Here is a 14,893-nt window from a genome sequence, read left to right as displayed (position 1 = left end):
GCAATGTGAAAGCCTAAATGCTTTTAATTTATTTTCTATCAAAGGGTCATGATGAGTCATGTACAATTTGGCTTTCTTTGTTTAGGTTCTGAGTTAAAGTCCAGTGCTCTAAAAGTCTTATGATATTGGGGAACAGAGCCAATAATTTGCAGTGGATGAACTCAGACCTTCCATTTGTTTCAAAATAAGCCTCAAATCGGATTATAGTTTTAAACGTTCTGTATCTATTGAGATCACATTTTCGTTTGCTTTGATGCAGACCTTGCTGTGTAGGAAGAACAGAGGACACAGAATCCCTTGCCAGAGTACCCAGTAACCTCTGTTCTGGCCCTCAGGTTCATACCCTCCTTCCCACTCCAACCTCCACAGGCCGCACGAAGGGATAGAACCAAAGTTTAGGGGCAGGGGCTCAGGATAATTCAGTCCAGTGCTTCTCAGGTGCTGTTCCAAGCTTGCTGCCTGGGTCTCATACCCGCCTCTGCCCTCCTTGGCAAGGAAGGACCGGGGGGTCTCTTTCTCACGTCTCTTTCCACCACCTCCATGTCCTCACTCCTGGTAGAGAATGTTTTATGTTTTTCACGTGTTGCTCTGCAGTTTAAATTATAATGAAAATATCGAGTCCATGAGGCCATACATCCTGAGTAACGCAAAATTCCCAACAGTGCTAGCCAGGGATAGTAAAGCTTCTAACCACTTGACACCACCAAATTCAGCACAAGATTATTTCCAAATTATTTCATGGGATCTGAAAAATTAGTTCAGTGTCGATTCTGCGGCCAGCATGGAAAAGCAAAGGGTGCCATTGTTCAACCAAGACCAAATGGTTGGGGAGTCCAGTGGTTCAAGGTCTCGGCCAGGGAGAGAGCCACACTTCCAAACCCTCGGTCACATCACAGTGTGATAAATACCGAGAGCAGAGGCACTGGGGGAGCATAACACAGGGACTCCCCACCTGCCTGAGCCAAAGAGGAAGGAAGGATGTCTAGTTGAGATCGGAGACGAGTAGAAATTGGCCACGTGGGGAGTGTGGCCGGGGCTCCAGGCAGTGGGAAGGCCAGTTAGAGGACAGAGACAGTGTGTGCGCTGGGGCCAGGGAGGGAGGTGAAGCTGTGAGGCAGGCGTGAGCCAGATCGTGGTCTTCCTAGTCCTGCGGTTTGCTCTTTATCCAAACAATCGTGGAAGCTAAGAGCTCTAAGCTGGGATTGACAGTGCTGGGTTTGCATTTTAGAAGGCTGGCTCTGATGGCCCATCCGCCAGTAGGTTGGACGGGGACAGTGCCGGTCGTCAGCCAGTTAATCAGGTAAAGGCTCATGGCAGCGGGGCCAAGGGGATGACACAGGGAGTGCTGGGCATGGAGAGATTCGAGAAATAAAGTAAAACCAGTGAGAGGGATGACTGAGCGGGCTTGCTTGAGCCAGAGGAAGGTGTGAGGCCGGGCTCCCGGCTGGGAAAGGGGGAGACCTCCAGGCCCCAGAAGCAGAGCCTGTGTCTCTGGAGCTGACGGCAGCAGGGCAGGAGCTCGGGGCAAGAGAGAGCAGGCAGAGGCGAAGCCTGGCTCGCGGCGGTGAGTGCTGGTGCTCGAGCCGGTGGCACCCACCTGCCAAGGCCAGTTGTGAAGTTTTCAGGAGTGTTGGAGCCCAGTGGTTACCTTAGCCATTATTAAAACACATACATCAAATAGGTTAAAAACAGGTAACAAATACCCAGAACCCATCTAGGTCTCACCTGCGGGTGTTCTTCAGGTGTTTTGCCGAGTGTATCTTTCTGAAGGAAACGCCAGACACGGGGCGTCACTGCACGGCCCTTCCCAGCGCTTCGTGTGGTGACGTCGGGGCACTAGCTTGGGGTGTCCCCGGGGAGAGTCCGTGCACCATGGAAATTGGCAGATGCTACGCGTTGGGGCTTTATCTTCCGGAGGGCTGGTCGGTCAACATTCACCAGCCTAAGTGGACAGAGTAGGGGAGGACGCTTCCCGAATTTCAGCTCCAGAGACCAGCAAAGGCCGGGGTGGTAACTGGAGGACCCCGCGGGGTGGGGGGAAGGGCCCCTGCCGGTGAGAGGCTCGCGTCCATCTGGTGCTTCCAGCAGCTGCAGCCTGAGGGTTCCTGGCCCCGTGGAGGAGCCCGAAAGACTCCGAGAGATGGCGGCGGGCTGCAGCGGGCACAAGTCAGACTGTGTGACGTGACCCAGTAAGGAAGGGGGTGGGGGGAGCAGGCAGTAAAGCTCTTGGCCGGGAAAAGGAAACGGGGGGGGGGGGATGCCTGTCTGGTGGCTGCCATTTCCCCGAGAGGCAGAAGGTGGGACCTTCTCTGAGGGGTCAGCACGGAGGCACCCGTTAAGTGACCGTTTGGGGAGCGAAGGAATGGTTGTGCCCGAGAGTGCTGGCGTGGTGGGGCTGCCCGGCGCCGAGGAAGGGAGGGAACACTTCCCAGAGCGGCAGAGGAGAGCTGGAGAGCTGGTTAGGGTGACCCGAGGGGTGCGGCTGGCCAGGGCTGGTTGCAGTGAGTGAGCGCAGCTGCTGCAAGGTGGCCAGGGAGGGGCAACGGGACGGGGGTCGCTGGCCGCGCCTTCCTGATGCTCTGCCGCCGTTCCCTGTTCCCTAGGTATCCTGGCATCCGTCTGTGGTGGGCTCGTGATGCTTTTGCCAGAAACCAAGGGTATTGCCCTGCCAGAAACAGTGGATGATGTAGAAAAACTTGGCAGGTATCGTATGAATTTCAGTGCATCTTAAATAAAAGCAGCATTTCAAACTCCTGGGGAAAAATACGTGGAGAAAATGGAACACTCATGGGGAGGGGAGTAATATCAATTACCAACTCAATCCTAGGCAGAAAACTCAAAGTTGATTTAGGAAGTTAACATAAGGGGTGCCCGGGTGGCTCAGTTGGTGAAGTGTCTGGCCTCAGCTCAGGTCATGATCCCACGGTCCTGGGGTGGAGTCCCGGCATCAGGCTGCCTGCTTAGTGGGGAGTCTGCTTCGTGCTCTCTCTCTGACTCTTGCTCTCTCTCTCTCTCTCTTGCTCTCAAATAAATAAATAAATAATCTTTGGGGGAAAGAAAAGATAGGTTAATATAAAAAGGGAAGAACCATAAAAGAATGTGTATTGTTTTTTAAATGTGGTTAGGAAGAGGGAAACATTTCTAAATAAGGTGTTAAAACTCAGAAACAATCTAAAGGAAAGGACATCTAAAAGAAAGTAGAAATAACTTACATGTGCATCAGTAGGAAACTGATGATGGAAATGCTAATGTGTTCATGGTGTGGATTACTATATCGAGATTAGAAGAATTGAGATGTATCTGTGTGGAATGACATGGTAAGGTCTTCAAGATGGATCACAAAGTGAAAAGTTGCTAAACAATATGTTATAGTAATTATTAAAAAATCAGCGGGGTGTCTGGGTGGCTCAGTGGGTTAAAGCCTCTGCCTTTGGCTCAGGTCGTGATCCCAGGGTCCTGGAATCGTGCCCCGCATCGGGCTCTCTGCTCAGCAGGGAGCCTGCTTTCCTTCCTCTCTCTCTGCCTGCCTCTCCGCCTACTTGTGATCTCTGTCTGTCAAATAAATAAATAAAATCTTAAAAAAAAAATCAAAACAATAGGAACCTCTCTCTGTAGCTAGATGGAGGGAGAGGGGATGGAAAGAGAGAGAGAGATGATGGACAGACAGATGGGTGGATGGGTGGATGGGTGGATGGATGGGTAAAAGGAAACAGGTAGAAGACTGGGAAGGAGAGAGAGGGAGAGATTATGAAAGAGAGAAGAGCATCTAACTCTTGTGCAAGAAAAGTTAATACCCAGCCAGTACATAAACATGAAGAATTATATCAACAAAAATTCACAGAACACAAATGCTAATCTCCTCTGCTTAAAATGCTTCATAACAAAAAGAGGAAGAGAAGATACGGATATGAGAATGTGTAGGAAAAGATCTAATATTGTAATATAGACCCGCTGAAGGTAGAAGTGAATTGGGAAGAGGACATCACTTTTACACTCTGTAGGCTTTTGTATTATTTATTTTCTAATTACAACCCATGGCCTTGTATTATCTGCATAATTCAAAAAATAATGTAACAGCTAACTTTTAAAATAAAATCAGTTGTCTAAATAAAGACCTAGAAATTGAGGATGTGGATCCCTGAACTTTAAAAAATATTGCATCAAAAATATTTGTAAGAAGACTGAACTGTGAATAACTTCATGGCACGTTTCACTTGTAGATGGAGGACAGAGTAGATGCTGACATTTTTTAAGTGCCTATATGATCCCAGAACTTTCCTAGGAAAAACTTAGTGTATTTAAAATAAAACCATCAGCTCATTCTTACCAGCTGACTTATAATAGGACTGGCCAGTCAGAGGACAAGGGGACATTTGCCCCAGGAAGTCATCCAAACAGATTCTGCAGCTTGTTTGGAAATCGAGTGACGAATAATGGCTTATTTCTCACCCAAAGCTCTACCTGTTTTCACCCTAGAACAATGCTACCTGAAATTCGGAGTGAGATGGAAGATTCTCTTTAAGATCTTGCCATTTTGCCGATCAAAATTAAGAAATGTATAAAAGGTGTTAAAACTGTGTGGACTCCTCTTGTGCGTTATACCGTTGTAAGGTGCTGCCTCCTCCAGCAAAGAGGAACCTTTTGCTAACTGTGTCTTCCTAGACAATTGCTTGGTTTGTATTCGAGCTTGGGGGCCATGTCACGGTGGGTGGCATCCCGTCCTGTCACAAAAGAACGTAGATGGTTGCAATGCTACTTAACCCCTGCCTAGCGACGGAAAACAGGTTAAAAAAAAAAAAAAAAAGAAAAACCCAGAAGACCGTCACTTTCACTACCTTTGAATTGCGTGTTTATGCATGAGTGTGTTTCATGAAAAGCAGCTGTAATGTTGAGTAGTAGCAAGAAAACTGTTGGAATGAGTTGTCCGATATTTCATAAGGACTTTCTGTTTTCTCCTTGTTTTGATAGTCCATATTCCTATAAATGTGGCAGGAAAAAGAAAACTCAAGTGTCCAGCTCTCACCTTTGAGGCCCGCTGCCAAAGACGAAAGGAAGGAGCTCTTTGGGTTGACCTCTCCCGAGGAACCGATGTGCCTTGCAGACACGTGTGTGTGTCCGTTTCAGCTACGTCGTGCCGTGTGGCTCCAAGTGTTTGTCGTACTGTACAAAGACATTCAAACTACCCAGAGTATTTTTATATAATGTGGGATGAGTTAGGATTTAGAGTGCTGTTGACGTTTCTGGGAACACGGGGTGTGGCTGGTTTAGCAAAGAAAAGAGCCTGTTGTGTGGACGTCGCCTCCTGAGTTTTCCTTGGAAGCTGGAGCAGTGTCTCCGACCCAGTCAGTGAGAGACCAGAGAAGCCTTCCCTGAATCCTCATGGCTGCTCCCTCCGCCACGCAGGCAAGATGTTGCCAAGTGGGGATCTGGAAACGGGATGCAGCAATGGGTTCATCAGATCTGAGCGAGGGACTAAAGCCCCGACCTGAGAGCTCTGAAGATTGTGGGGAGGTTGAAGATCTGGAAATCCTGTTCACAAAGAGGCTGAATTGAAGAACCTTGGGCCACATGATACTGAGCCTTTCCTTTCTCTTCTTGCTTCGAGCTCTGTAAGCCACTGTGGCATCTGGGCTTGCCAGCATCTTCAAGCCTGACTCCGTAATTAGCAACAAACCCTCCGTCCAATTCCAGGATTTGGCTCTATTATTTCTTCCATCGGTTTTGGGCATGCGATGATTGGGGATAGTTTGGGTCCTGCCTTAGTGAACATCTGAAGCCACGCACTCGGTTCTTTACAGAACGAAATGCATGGGCTATGATTTCATGGGTCTTAATTTTTATCTTAAAGGGTTATTTATCTTGTATGTGTTGAGTTCAGTTCTAGGACGCTGCCCGTGGCCAAGAGTGAAAAACATGGACTGTTCCATCTTGACCCTTTTCAATCTTGACCCTTTTAACCTGTCTTGGGAAGAAGCTTACATTTTAATTTAAAAGGAAGGTCAATTATATCCACGCATAAAAGAATTAGCAGAAGCTTTGTAAGTGATGTCATAGACAGTAATAGGAGGGATCTGATCTTTGTTTTGTTACGGAGACTTTTGAAATGCGGAGCTTCCATGCAAATATGCTCTCTTTTTTCTGTTGTTCTGCTTTATCTGGTACATTTCTTGTATTTTCAGACTCAGTATGATCTCATGCAGATTTTTTTAATGAACTATTTTGTGTGAACAGACAAAACGGGCACCAAGGGAAATCTTGCCAACGAAGAAGAAAATCCTACGCGAACACGACAATATGTACAATGTGGGTGCCAATTGCAAACTAAGATTTTAATCCTTAAAGCACAACGGAACTGAGTATGAATGTTTGATTTTTCAGTGAACTAAGCACCACTCTTTGAGGACTTCACGCCGCAGTCACCCCTTATCCGCGGGTGCGCACGTTTTCGCTCTCTTTGCATCCCTCTTTGCTGTAAGATGACTGTTCCTCCTTGATACGCTCACCTTGGAGCTGTACTCTGAGCTGGTATTTTGGTTCTGGTAACAATAAAGAGTTTTCAATTGTCAAGTAACTTCGGTGTCTTTTCTCCCTCTTCCTTCTGAAAGCTGTCACGGTAAAACTGTCCCCACGTGACAGTGCGTATTTCCTATCTGGGCAGCCAATTAGTGAAGGAAATTAAGCCGTCCACCTTCAATTTATGTTCGTTGTTCCTTCACGGGCTCTTGGTCCCATTCCTAGATTCAGACGTGACCCAGAAGAGCACTCAGCCTCTCTGCCGGTCTTGTATTACACTTGTAATGCCCGTTCCCTGCACTGCGTACAGCTTTCTGCCCAGCATCCCCTGTGCTGGGCTCAAGTCAAGTCATCAGTAACAGATTTCATTCCCAAGAATAGAATTTGTTCTCATGACTCCCCGTACATGCTGCAGCTCTGAAAACATTCGTCCCTTCGTCTCAGTGCCAGGATAAAGACCTTAAAAGATGTATGTCAAGCCATCTTTCGCAGACAAGGTAAATATATGGGTGATTTACTGGGACTTCTCTGTTCCCTTCCCTATGGTCTTACAGGCTTCTTGGTTCTTTTCTGCAACTATGCCAAACGAGAAAGAGAGAAATCACCTAAGTCTGCGAGAGGTACACTATTTAAAACTGGTAGGGTAAACGAAGAGCATGAAAACAATGAAGTTCAAAAAAATTAAATCAAAGGAAGGACAGAGTTTATTTTCAACAAATGTTATAGATGTGTTACTTTATTATTACAGAATGCAACAGTCCACGGGCGGGGAAAACTTATCCACGACAACACTAAAATACGTTGAGGTTTGGCAGTGGATGGCGTAAATACAGTGTCTTAGTTTGATTACGGTCGATGATTTCTGAGCACGCCGACTTCCCTACCCGTGTTCCAGCTTCTAGATACGTCGGGGAATCACTCTGTCTCCCATTCACTTAATTATTTCTCATTATTCCTTCAATCCAAGTAACAAACCTTGACACACGAACATAGACACCAGGCTTATTGGGGCGGGCACAGCCAAGACCCCACGAAGTGACTCCTTGTAAAATGTACTTGTCCTTCTCAAAGCAAACCAGAGGCCCTCCACTGTCACCCTATACAGAGAGAGGGGGGGAAAAAAAAAACACGTGAAGATTAAACCGCAAGGGAACACTCCTACATTGTTGGTGGGAATGCAAGCTGGTGTAGCCACTCTGGAAAACAGTATGGAGGTTCTTTAAAAAGTTGAAGATAGAGCTACCCTATGACCCAGCAATTGCACTACTGGGTATTTACACTAAAGATACAAATGTAGTGATCCGAAGGGGCATGTGCACCCAAATGTTTATAGCAGCAATGTCCACAATAGCCAAACTATGGAAAGAACCTAGATGTCCATCAACAGATGAATGGATAAAGAAGATGTGGTATATATATACACAATGGAATACTATGCAGCCATCAAGAGAAATGAACTCTTGCCATTTGCAATGATGTGGGTAGAACTAGAGGGTATTATGCTGAATGAAATAAGTCAATCAGAGAAAGACAATTATCACATGATCTCTCTGATTATGAGGAATTTGAGAGGCAGGGTGGGGGTTCATTGGGGGGGAAGAGGGGAAAAATGAAACAAGATGGGACTGGGGAGGGAGACAAACCATAAGAGACTCTTAAGTTCAGGAAACAAACAGGATTACTGGGTGGTGGGGGGCCAGGGATAGGGTGGCTGAGTTAAGGGCACCAGGGAGGGTATGTGCTACGGTGAGTGCTATGAATTGTGTAAGACTGATGAATCACAGACCTGTACCCCCGAAACAAATAATACATTATATGTTAATTAACAAAACAGAAAAAGAAAAAGAAATAAATAAATAAACCACCATCCTTTTATTATGGAATGTCATCCTTCTGTTACCCAGATGTAACTTTACCCAATATGTGAACATTCTCTTCCAATTAGAAAGGAACTGATTAATACATTACTTGAGTATCTACTGTATTCAGTACTTAACAAAGTGTATTTATCAAAACCCCACACCATTTAGTGTTCCCAGGGAGAAACTCCCTTGTGAATGTTATACTCATCCCTTCCCGCCTTGGGGCTTCTCTTAGGCAGATGAAACCCCCAAAGCAATTGCAAAGTGGTCTTTGTCTCACAGCCTCCCTGGCCTCCCTGCTGGAAAGGCCACCGCATGAGTCCCAGCTCCCCAGAGGACGCGTGGGCTGTGGCAGTGATGGTACATAACTCCTCCCTTACCACCCATCTGGAACTTGGGGCCCAAGAAATCCCCTTCGGGGATCTCAATCCGGATGCAGGGACAGACCTAAAATCTTTCTGGGTAGCATTTGGACGGTGGCCTGCAGTTGGTAAAGCCTTCCGGAATTTGCCATTCAGAGGCTGAAATATCTAAGAGGCCAAGCCTGGAGACTGACATGGTGCTTACCTGACAACTGTCGGTGCCTCCAGCCAGATTCCCAGCACAGAGCTCTGTCGATTTGACTCTTCCATTCAGATACTCATAGCGATTGCACACTTTGTTCTCAATCACAGGCAGCTGGGCTTCCTTGAGGAGCCCCGCACCAAAGGTGCCTGTGTTTAAAAAGATTAAAGAAATGGTTATATGGGATCCCCAACATGACCACAAGGGAACACCTTCCAGAACAGCAGAGCAGCAGTGACAGATCTCGTTTGTCCATGAGGTTGTATAAATCAAGAAGTCAGTTCCAGACACTATCAGAATGCTTTTCATTTTAACCTTGAAGATACAGATATTACGTAAGATTTCATGTTCCCAAGACCTGGATTTAATAATCTGGAATTAATATTTCTTGATGGTGTCTGGGGATACATGTTATTTTTGTTTAACTATAAAGAAGTATTTTGGGGGGCGCCTGGGTGGCTCAGTTGGTTAAGCATCTGCTTTCGGCTCAAGTCATGATCTCAGGGTCCTGGGATTGAGCCCCACATCAGGCTCCCTGTTCATCGCTCCCCTTACTTGTGGTCTCTAGACCTCACTCTGTCAAATAAATAAATATTTTTTTAAAACATATTTTTCAATATGTAAAGAGAGATTGAGAAATATAAGTGTTACTATAACATCTATTCATTTTCAGTCTCTTTTAGATGCTTTTTTCTTCTACTTATATTGCACGATTTTATATCCTGATTGTTTTCACACAATGCTATATAGTAAGGGCTTTCTTAGAATGCTGCAATCTTCATAATCAGTATTTAATGGGGGAGTGACTGCTTCGGGGGTGGGGGTTTCCTTTTAAGGTTAGGAAAGTGTTCTGCAAACAGGGGTGGTGGTTGTACAACACTGAGACTATACTAAATGCCGCGGAGCCATACAGGCAGTGCAGTTTGCCCAAGATCACGCAGCAAGTCTGTGGAGGAGCTGGGATTTGCACTTGGGTCTGTGACGTCATTGCCCAACTGTTCACTCCCCTACTCCCAGGCTCCTACAGTGGCTTCCAACTTTCCACGTCTTTGTTCATGCATTTTATTTATATTCCTTAATATTTTCTTAGCTCTGAGTTCCCATAAATTATATAGACATATTTAGGGCTCCCAGTGAACACTGCCAAATTATTTCCTAAAAGGGTATGACAGCGTAAAATTTCACTAGGAAAAAAAAGGCCACATCACCCCCCCATGTCTGAGTATTTAGTATTTTTTAAATACCTGCTAATATAATGGGTGGAAATTGTCCTAGTTCATTTCCTAATTTGCATTTCTTTCCCAATTAGGAAAAGTAAACATTCTCCTATGTCTTTAGTTTAATTGTGGTATTTGTTCTTTCAGGAAAAACTGCTTTTTTTTTTTTTTTCCACTTTGGCAAATCAAAATGGAACACTTGCAAAATAGCCAGAGGAAATGCTGCTTTCCCAGATAGACACCCCCGGGCATATCTCCGTGTTTTCACAAATAATCCCATTTTCCAATTTTGCAAGCCCAACTTTAATGCATTCTGCAAAAAAAAAAAAAAAAAATCTTTGCTAGCATGGAACAGCCAAGGGATGCGGTGCTATTTCTTCTCCAAAGACTTTGGATACATTTGGGAAGCTGTCTTCAGTTCGGAAAACTTGGCACTCAATCGGGAGTTGACAGAAGCACGTAAGAGGACCCCCATTTGGGAAGGAGAGGCTTGCCCTAGGGCCTGAGGAAGCACTGGGTTGGGGATACATGACTTGAGTAGATGCGTGCAGGGACCCGCCTTCTCAGAATCTTTGGCTGCGAGTTCATATATCCAAGTGTCTTGCTCCTGCCTCTGCTTCCGGAGCGAGAGAACATCCTGATTCTGGTGACAAAATCCACCGAAGTGGACAGGAAATGGAGGTGGTCTGTGCGGAAGTGCTGCCATCGTGTGGCCACAGTGGAGATGGCGCCTCCAAGGGCCGGGAGGCTGAAGGTGACCTGGCAATGGGGTCCTGAGGTCAGGGCCGGTGGGGAGCAGGAAGCAGGAGCTCTGACAGCGCCCCCGGACGGCGGATGAGGGGCTAACCCGAATGAGCCCCTGGCCCTGGACGTTTACCTTGCTTAGAAATATCAAAGTCAGGGAAAGCCTGCAGACCAAACGGGAGAACAGGCCAATTTTTACCTCACCGAGAAGCTAAGAACACTGATCTGATGTGATTATTGCCCAAAAGTCCGTTAAGACCTGATTTCTGTTTTGGGATTCCTCCTGGTTCTGGGAACGTACTGAGAACGGTCTTCTCCCCGTGGCTGCAAGGGTGAGGCCAGGGTGGATGGGGGAGCGCAGTACAGGTCCGTAGTTTGCAAAGTGTGGGTGGAACGGAAGGAACGTCAGATGGGCTGTGAGGGGTCAGGCCCCCCCCGGGGTTCGAGGTCCAGCTACACACGGGCTGTGTGCGTGCGCTACCCAGGACACTGTCCTGCCCGCCCTGGAGCCTCGGATCCCTCATTTGCAAAATGGGAACAAACATATCAAAGTCATAGGGGTTTGTGGTGTTTAATTTTAAGTGTGAAACACTGGAAGGGCCTGTCCCCCCCACAGGGACAGCGCCATCTGCGATGTTTCCCTTCACTCCTCGATGCTCACAGCTCCTGAAGTACAGAGAAGGGGTGGGGGGAACGTGCAAAATCCAGGAGGTGAGATTTTACAGATGTAGGAAAAACGCGGAAAGGAGGAAGACAAATCTGAAGTGATTCAGACCCGTAGTTTTAAACCTTTTTTTAAAGCCACAAGACCTGTCTTGAATGAAAGCGGATGCAAAAGAATAACGTGCAAACCGCAATTTGAAAACCCGGGTTTGACACACAACTTTCTTCAGGTCCAGACGGCACAAAGAGGTAAGGTGACGGGTCCGGTGTGCCCAGCGGGCGGCAGGGGCCGAACTACTTCTCAGGGCTCCCAACTCCCCTTCTGTGCCCTCACCAACCCTTCTGAGAAAGTGCGGCAGAGATGAAGACGTGCTCACAACGTCTCGAGGCCTGTGTCTGATGGGGTGTAATTACTATGAGGGCCTACTGCAGAGAAGAAGGGGTCCCCAAAACATACTATGGGGAGCTAACACAGGACTATGCGTGAAGGTTTCCCCTCTCACGCCCACCCCAGCAACCAATACGAAAACCATCCTAGGACTGGGACCCGTCTTCCTCTCCCCTAGCTGTCATTCCGTCCCACCACCGACAGCCTCTCCACACATATGACAGGCATGTGGGTATCTGGCAAGACGAGCTTCACAGGAATTCCTGTTTCACACTGTGTCTGAGAGCTTGGCATGGCTAACTTCCCACGGAAAATAATCGAACGGCCTCCATTTGTAGGCTTGCTTCAGACCTTACATGGGGATGTGATATTAACATTGACTTTATGGGCCAAGAGACTCAGAGAAACACACCCCGTCCCTCACCCACGTCCCTTAATGACTGATTACGGAGACTTCGGCAGGACCCCAGCCAAAGTTAGGAAAGGCGGACCTCACCACTAGCAGACATTTGCACACACGGACATGTTCTCAAGGAGACTAAACCAGTTCCTGGGAGAGTCACAGGACTGATCTCACCTTGAGTTTCTCCCCAGCCAGTGATGTAGCACAACGTCCGGTCAGCAACCACGTAATTGGCGGAGGGCAGACAAGCTGGGATCACCTTTGAGGTGATGACGGCGGGGCTGAAAGAGAATGATCCAGGGTTCCAGGTGCCCGCCCGACCACGGCGCTTCTGCCATCCACCCTCTGGTCGCTCCCAACAGGGTGCCACGACGCCCCTGTTCTCTGCGCTTTATTGACTCACCCAAATGGGTCCGTTCTCAAAAGAGCGGTTCATTTCGCTTTCTCTACTGGGACCTGTTTCCTAATATCACTAACTTTATGTAACATAAGCAAATTCACCATTTTGTCAGACTTAATAAAATTCTACTTCAACAGGGAAAATAAAAACAAGGACAGGAAGAAGAACTCGCGTGTGTGAACTGCGTGTGGATGTCTCCGTGTGTATTTGTACTGTCGCTTTTTAAGTGCCCTGAAATACATCATTTCATCTGATTTCCACCAAACATATTACCATCTTGAGAGGAGGACTGTCAGCCGGGAGGACGTGAAGAATTCTCTGATTGTGAATGTGTATTTGCTGACTAGTGAACATTAAGCGCGAGTTTCGGGAGTAACTCTTTTTCCACACGGGGGAACTGAATCCTGATGCCTTCTTCTCAAGAGCACAGCCAGAACGGGGCAGAATGGCAGAATGGGGCTGAGCCAGACTTTCACCATTCCCCAAAGCCCTCCTGCCTTTCATGGCCCCCATCCCCGCCCTCCCCCACGACCCCGTGTCACATTGCTCTTCATAACATGAACGAATGTCTTCACGGATGTTGGGGTGAAGAGCATGGGTGGCTCGTACCTGCTCAGCTTTATCAAGGCGATGTCCGCACGCGTGGGCTCCAGGAACAGCTTGGACGCCTCTATCTCCTGCACGTCTGATTCGAGCTTGAATTCTTGGTGTGCACCCAGGATGATCTTGTATGAGGCAGGCCTTGAGGATCTAGGAAAGACGGTGACATTAGGAACAAAATAGCATGCCAGCCCCTTCATCAAGTGCCCTTCTGAGTCATAAACATGCCGTCTTCTCCCCACTTGGCTGACCACAATCAGTGACCTCTGAGTGGCAAGAAAGAAGTTCACTGTTTACCTAAATCTGGCCATGAAGGAATGCTCTTGGGGCCACTTTTGGCCTAACCACAGAGGAAGAATGAAATCAATAGTGAAGTCAGTACAAGGAGAGACACCCATCTCAGGAGAACCAATGCCTGTCCCAATGAGCAAGTCTTCCTGCCGCTGACCCAGGTCTACAAACCGACCGAACTGGGTTTTCCTTCTTTATTCTCTATAGAAATGCTCCCCTCCTCCCTCATCCAATGGCCCTGGCAATTCTGCCTCAGCCTTCACATCTGTTTCTTGGTCCCTAGTGTCACTGCCATGGAGGGAAGGAGGAAGGGGAAGGTAAAGAAAGGGAAGGGAAGGGAAGAGGGAAGGAGGAGAGTGAGAAAGGAGAAGTAGAGGGAGGCAGGGAGTCTTTAAGACAAGTCCTCATATTCACTGTCCCCTAGACTTACCTCTCCAGGCAGTGGGCAGCCGTCAGCACCCACTCTGGGGATATTAAAGTCCCTCCACAGAAGTGCTTTCCAAATCTAGAAGAAAAACATGCCAGAATTTTAGTTCGAACCTGATGGTACGTTGTACAGAAAGCCAGAAAGAAGAGTTCACTCGATTTTGATAATGTTGATGTTCCCAACGGAAAAGGCTACCAGCCCATCATCAGGATGCCCAGAACTTTGAGTTGGACTTCAACAGTGGATTTTCCAGAAGGTCTCATCCTCACCACCCTTTAGATGGCGGGGGAAGGCTCAGGCACAGCTTGTGCATAGGAGAGCAAAGTCACGTGGTGGAAACAGGATGCCCACGTCCACGGTTTGGACTTGCTGGCCTTCGACTCCAACAGAAGTGATCAGCCAAGGATCATCCCCCTGAGGCCTCTTTTGTTTCTTTATGAAAGGACCTCTGCAAGGTTTGATGAGTTCTTCTCCAGGGAGCCAAGTGTGACCCTAAACAGCTGTGATTCCTGGGAATCTTCTCATTTTACCCTCATGGGGTGAGCTGCCTTGCATGAAGCCTATCGTAACAACAGCAGGCAGGGTAATTAGCAGTCAGGAGACAGAGAACAGCTCAGTTTGGGAAAAGAAAGAATCTGAAATATGTAAAAGGTGAAGGTTGTACAGCAAGGAGCTAACAAATGGGAAGGTAAAGAAAGGAAAGGCAACTCAATAAAAAAAGGACAGCTATAAAACCCTCCAGCATCTTCAACACTTCCCCAGCAATACTGGGACGTGCTGTCAATCGCTCCATCTGTAGATTTCGACAACAGCCGCCCAGA

At 47.4% G+C, this 14,893-nt stretch overlaps 2 protein-coding genes across 3 annotated transcripts in view; one reads left to right on the top strand and one right to left on the bottom strand.

Annotated features, from left to right (window-relative positions):
* The window catches only part of SLC22A3 (solute carrier family 22 member 3), an 89,942-nt gene extending 83,373 nt beyond the window's left edge, over nucleotides 1-6,569 (top strand). The window contains exons 10-11 of the mRNA XM_080806637.1: nucleotides 2,604-2,703; nucleotides 4,969-6,569. Coding sequence (XP_080662763.1) covers nucleotides 2,604-2,703; nucleotides 4,969-5,029 — 161 coding nt within the window. The 3' untranslated portion in view covers nucleotides 5,030-6,569. The remainder of the gene's footprint in view (nucleotides 1-2,603; nucleotides 2,704-4,968) is intronic.
* A 625-nt stretch (nucleotides 6,570-7,194) lies between these two features.
* PLG (plasminogen) overlaps nucleotides 7,195-14,893 on the bottom strand; it is a 37,517-nt gene continuing 29,818 nt past the window's right edge. For both annotated transcript variants that reach the window (XM_080805711.1, XM_080805712.1), the window contains exons 15-19: nucleotides 14,076-14,150; nucleotides 13,364-13,504; nucleotides 12,529-12,635; nucleotides 8,943-9,088; nucleotides 7,195-7,610 (exon numbers count right to left, since the gene is read on the bottom strand). In XM_080805711.1, coding sequence (XP_080661837.1) covers nucleotides 7,449-7,610; nucleotides 8,943-9,088; nucleotides 12,529-12,635; nucleotides 13,364-13,504; nucleotides 14,076-14,150 — 631 coding nt within the window. In that variant the 3' untranslated portion in view covers nucleotides 7,195-7,448. The remainder of the gene's footprint in view (nucleotides 7,611-8,942; nucleotides 9,089-12,528; nucleotides 12,636-13,363; nucleotides 13,505-14,075; nucleotides 14,151-14,893) is intronic.

Source organism: Martes martes (assembly GCF_963455335.1).
Source record: "Martes martes genome assembly, chromosome: 6".
Classification (NCBI taxonomy): Eukaryota; Metazoa; Chordata; class Mammalia; order Carnivora; family Mustelidae; genus Martes; species Martes martes.
Note: the sequence above shows the minus strand (reverse complement) of the source record. Positions and strands in the feature narration are given on the sequence as shown.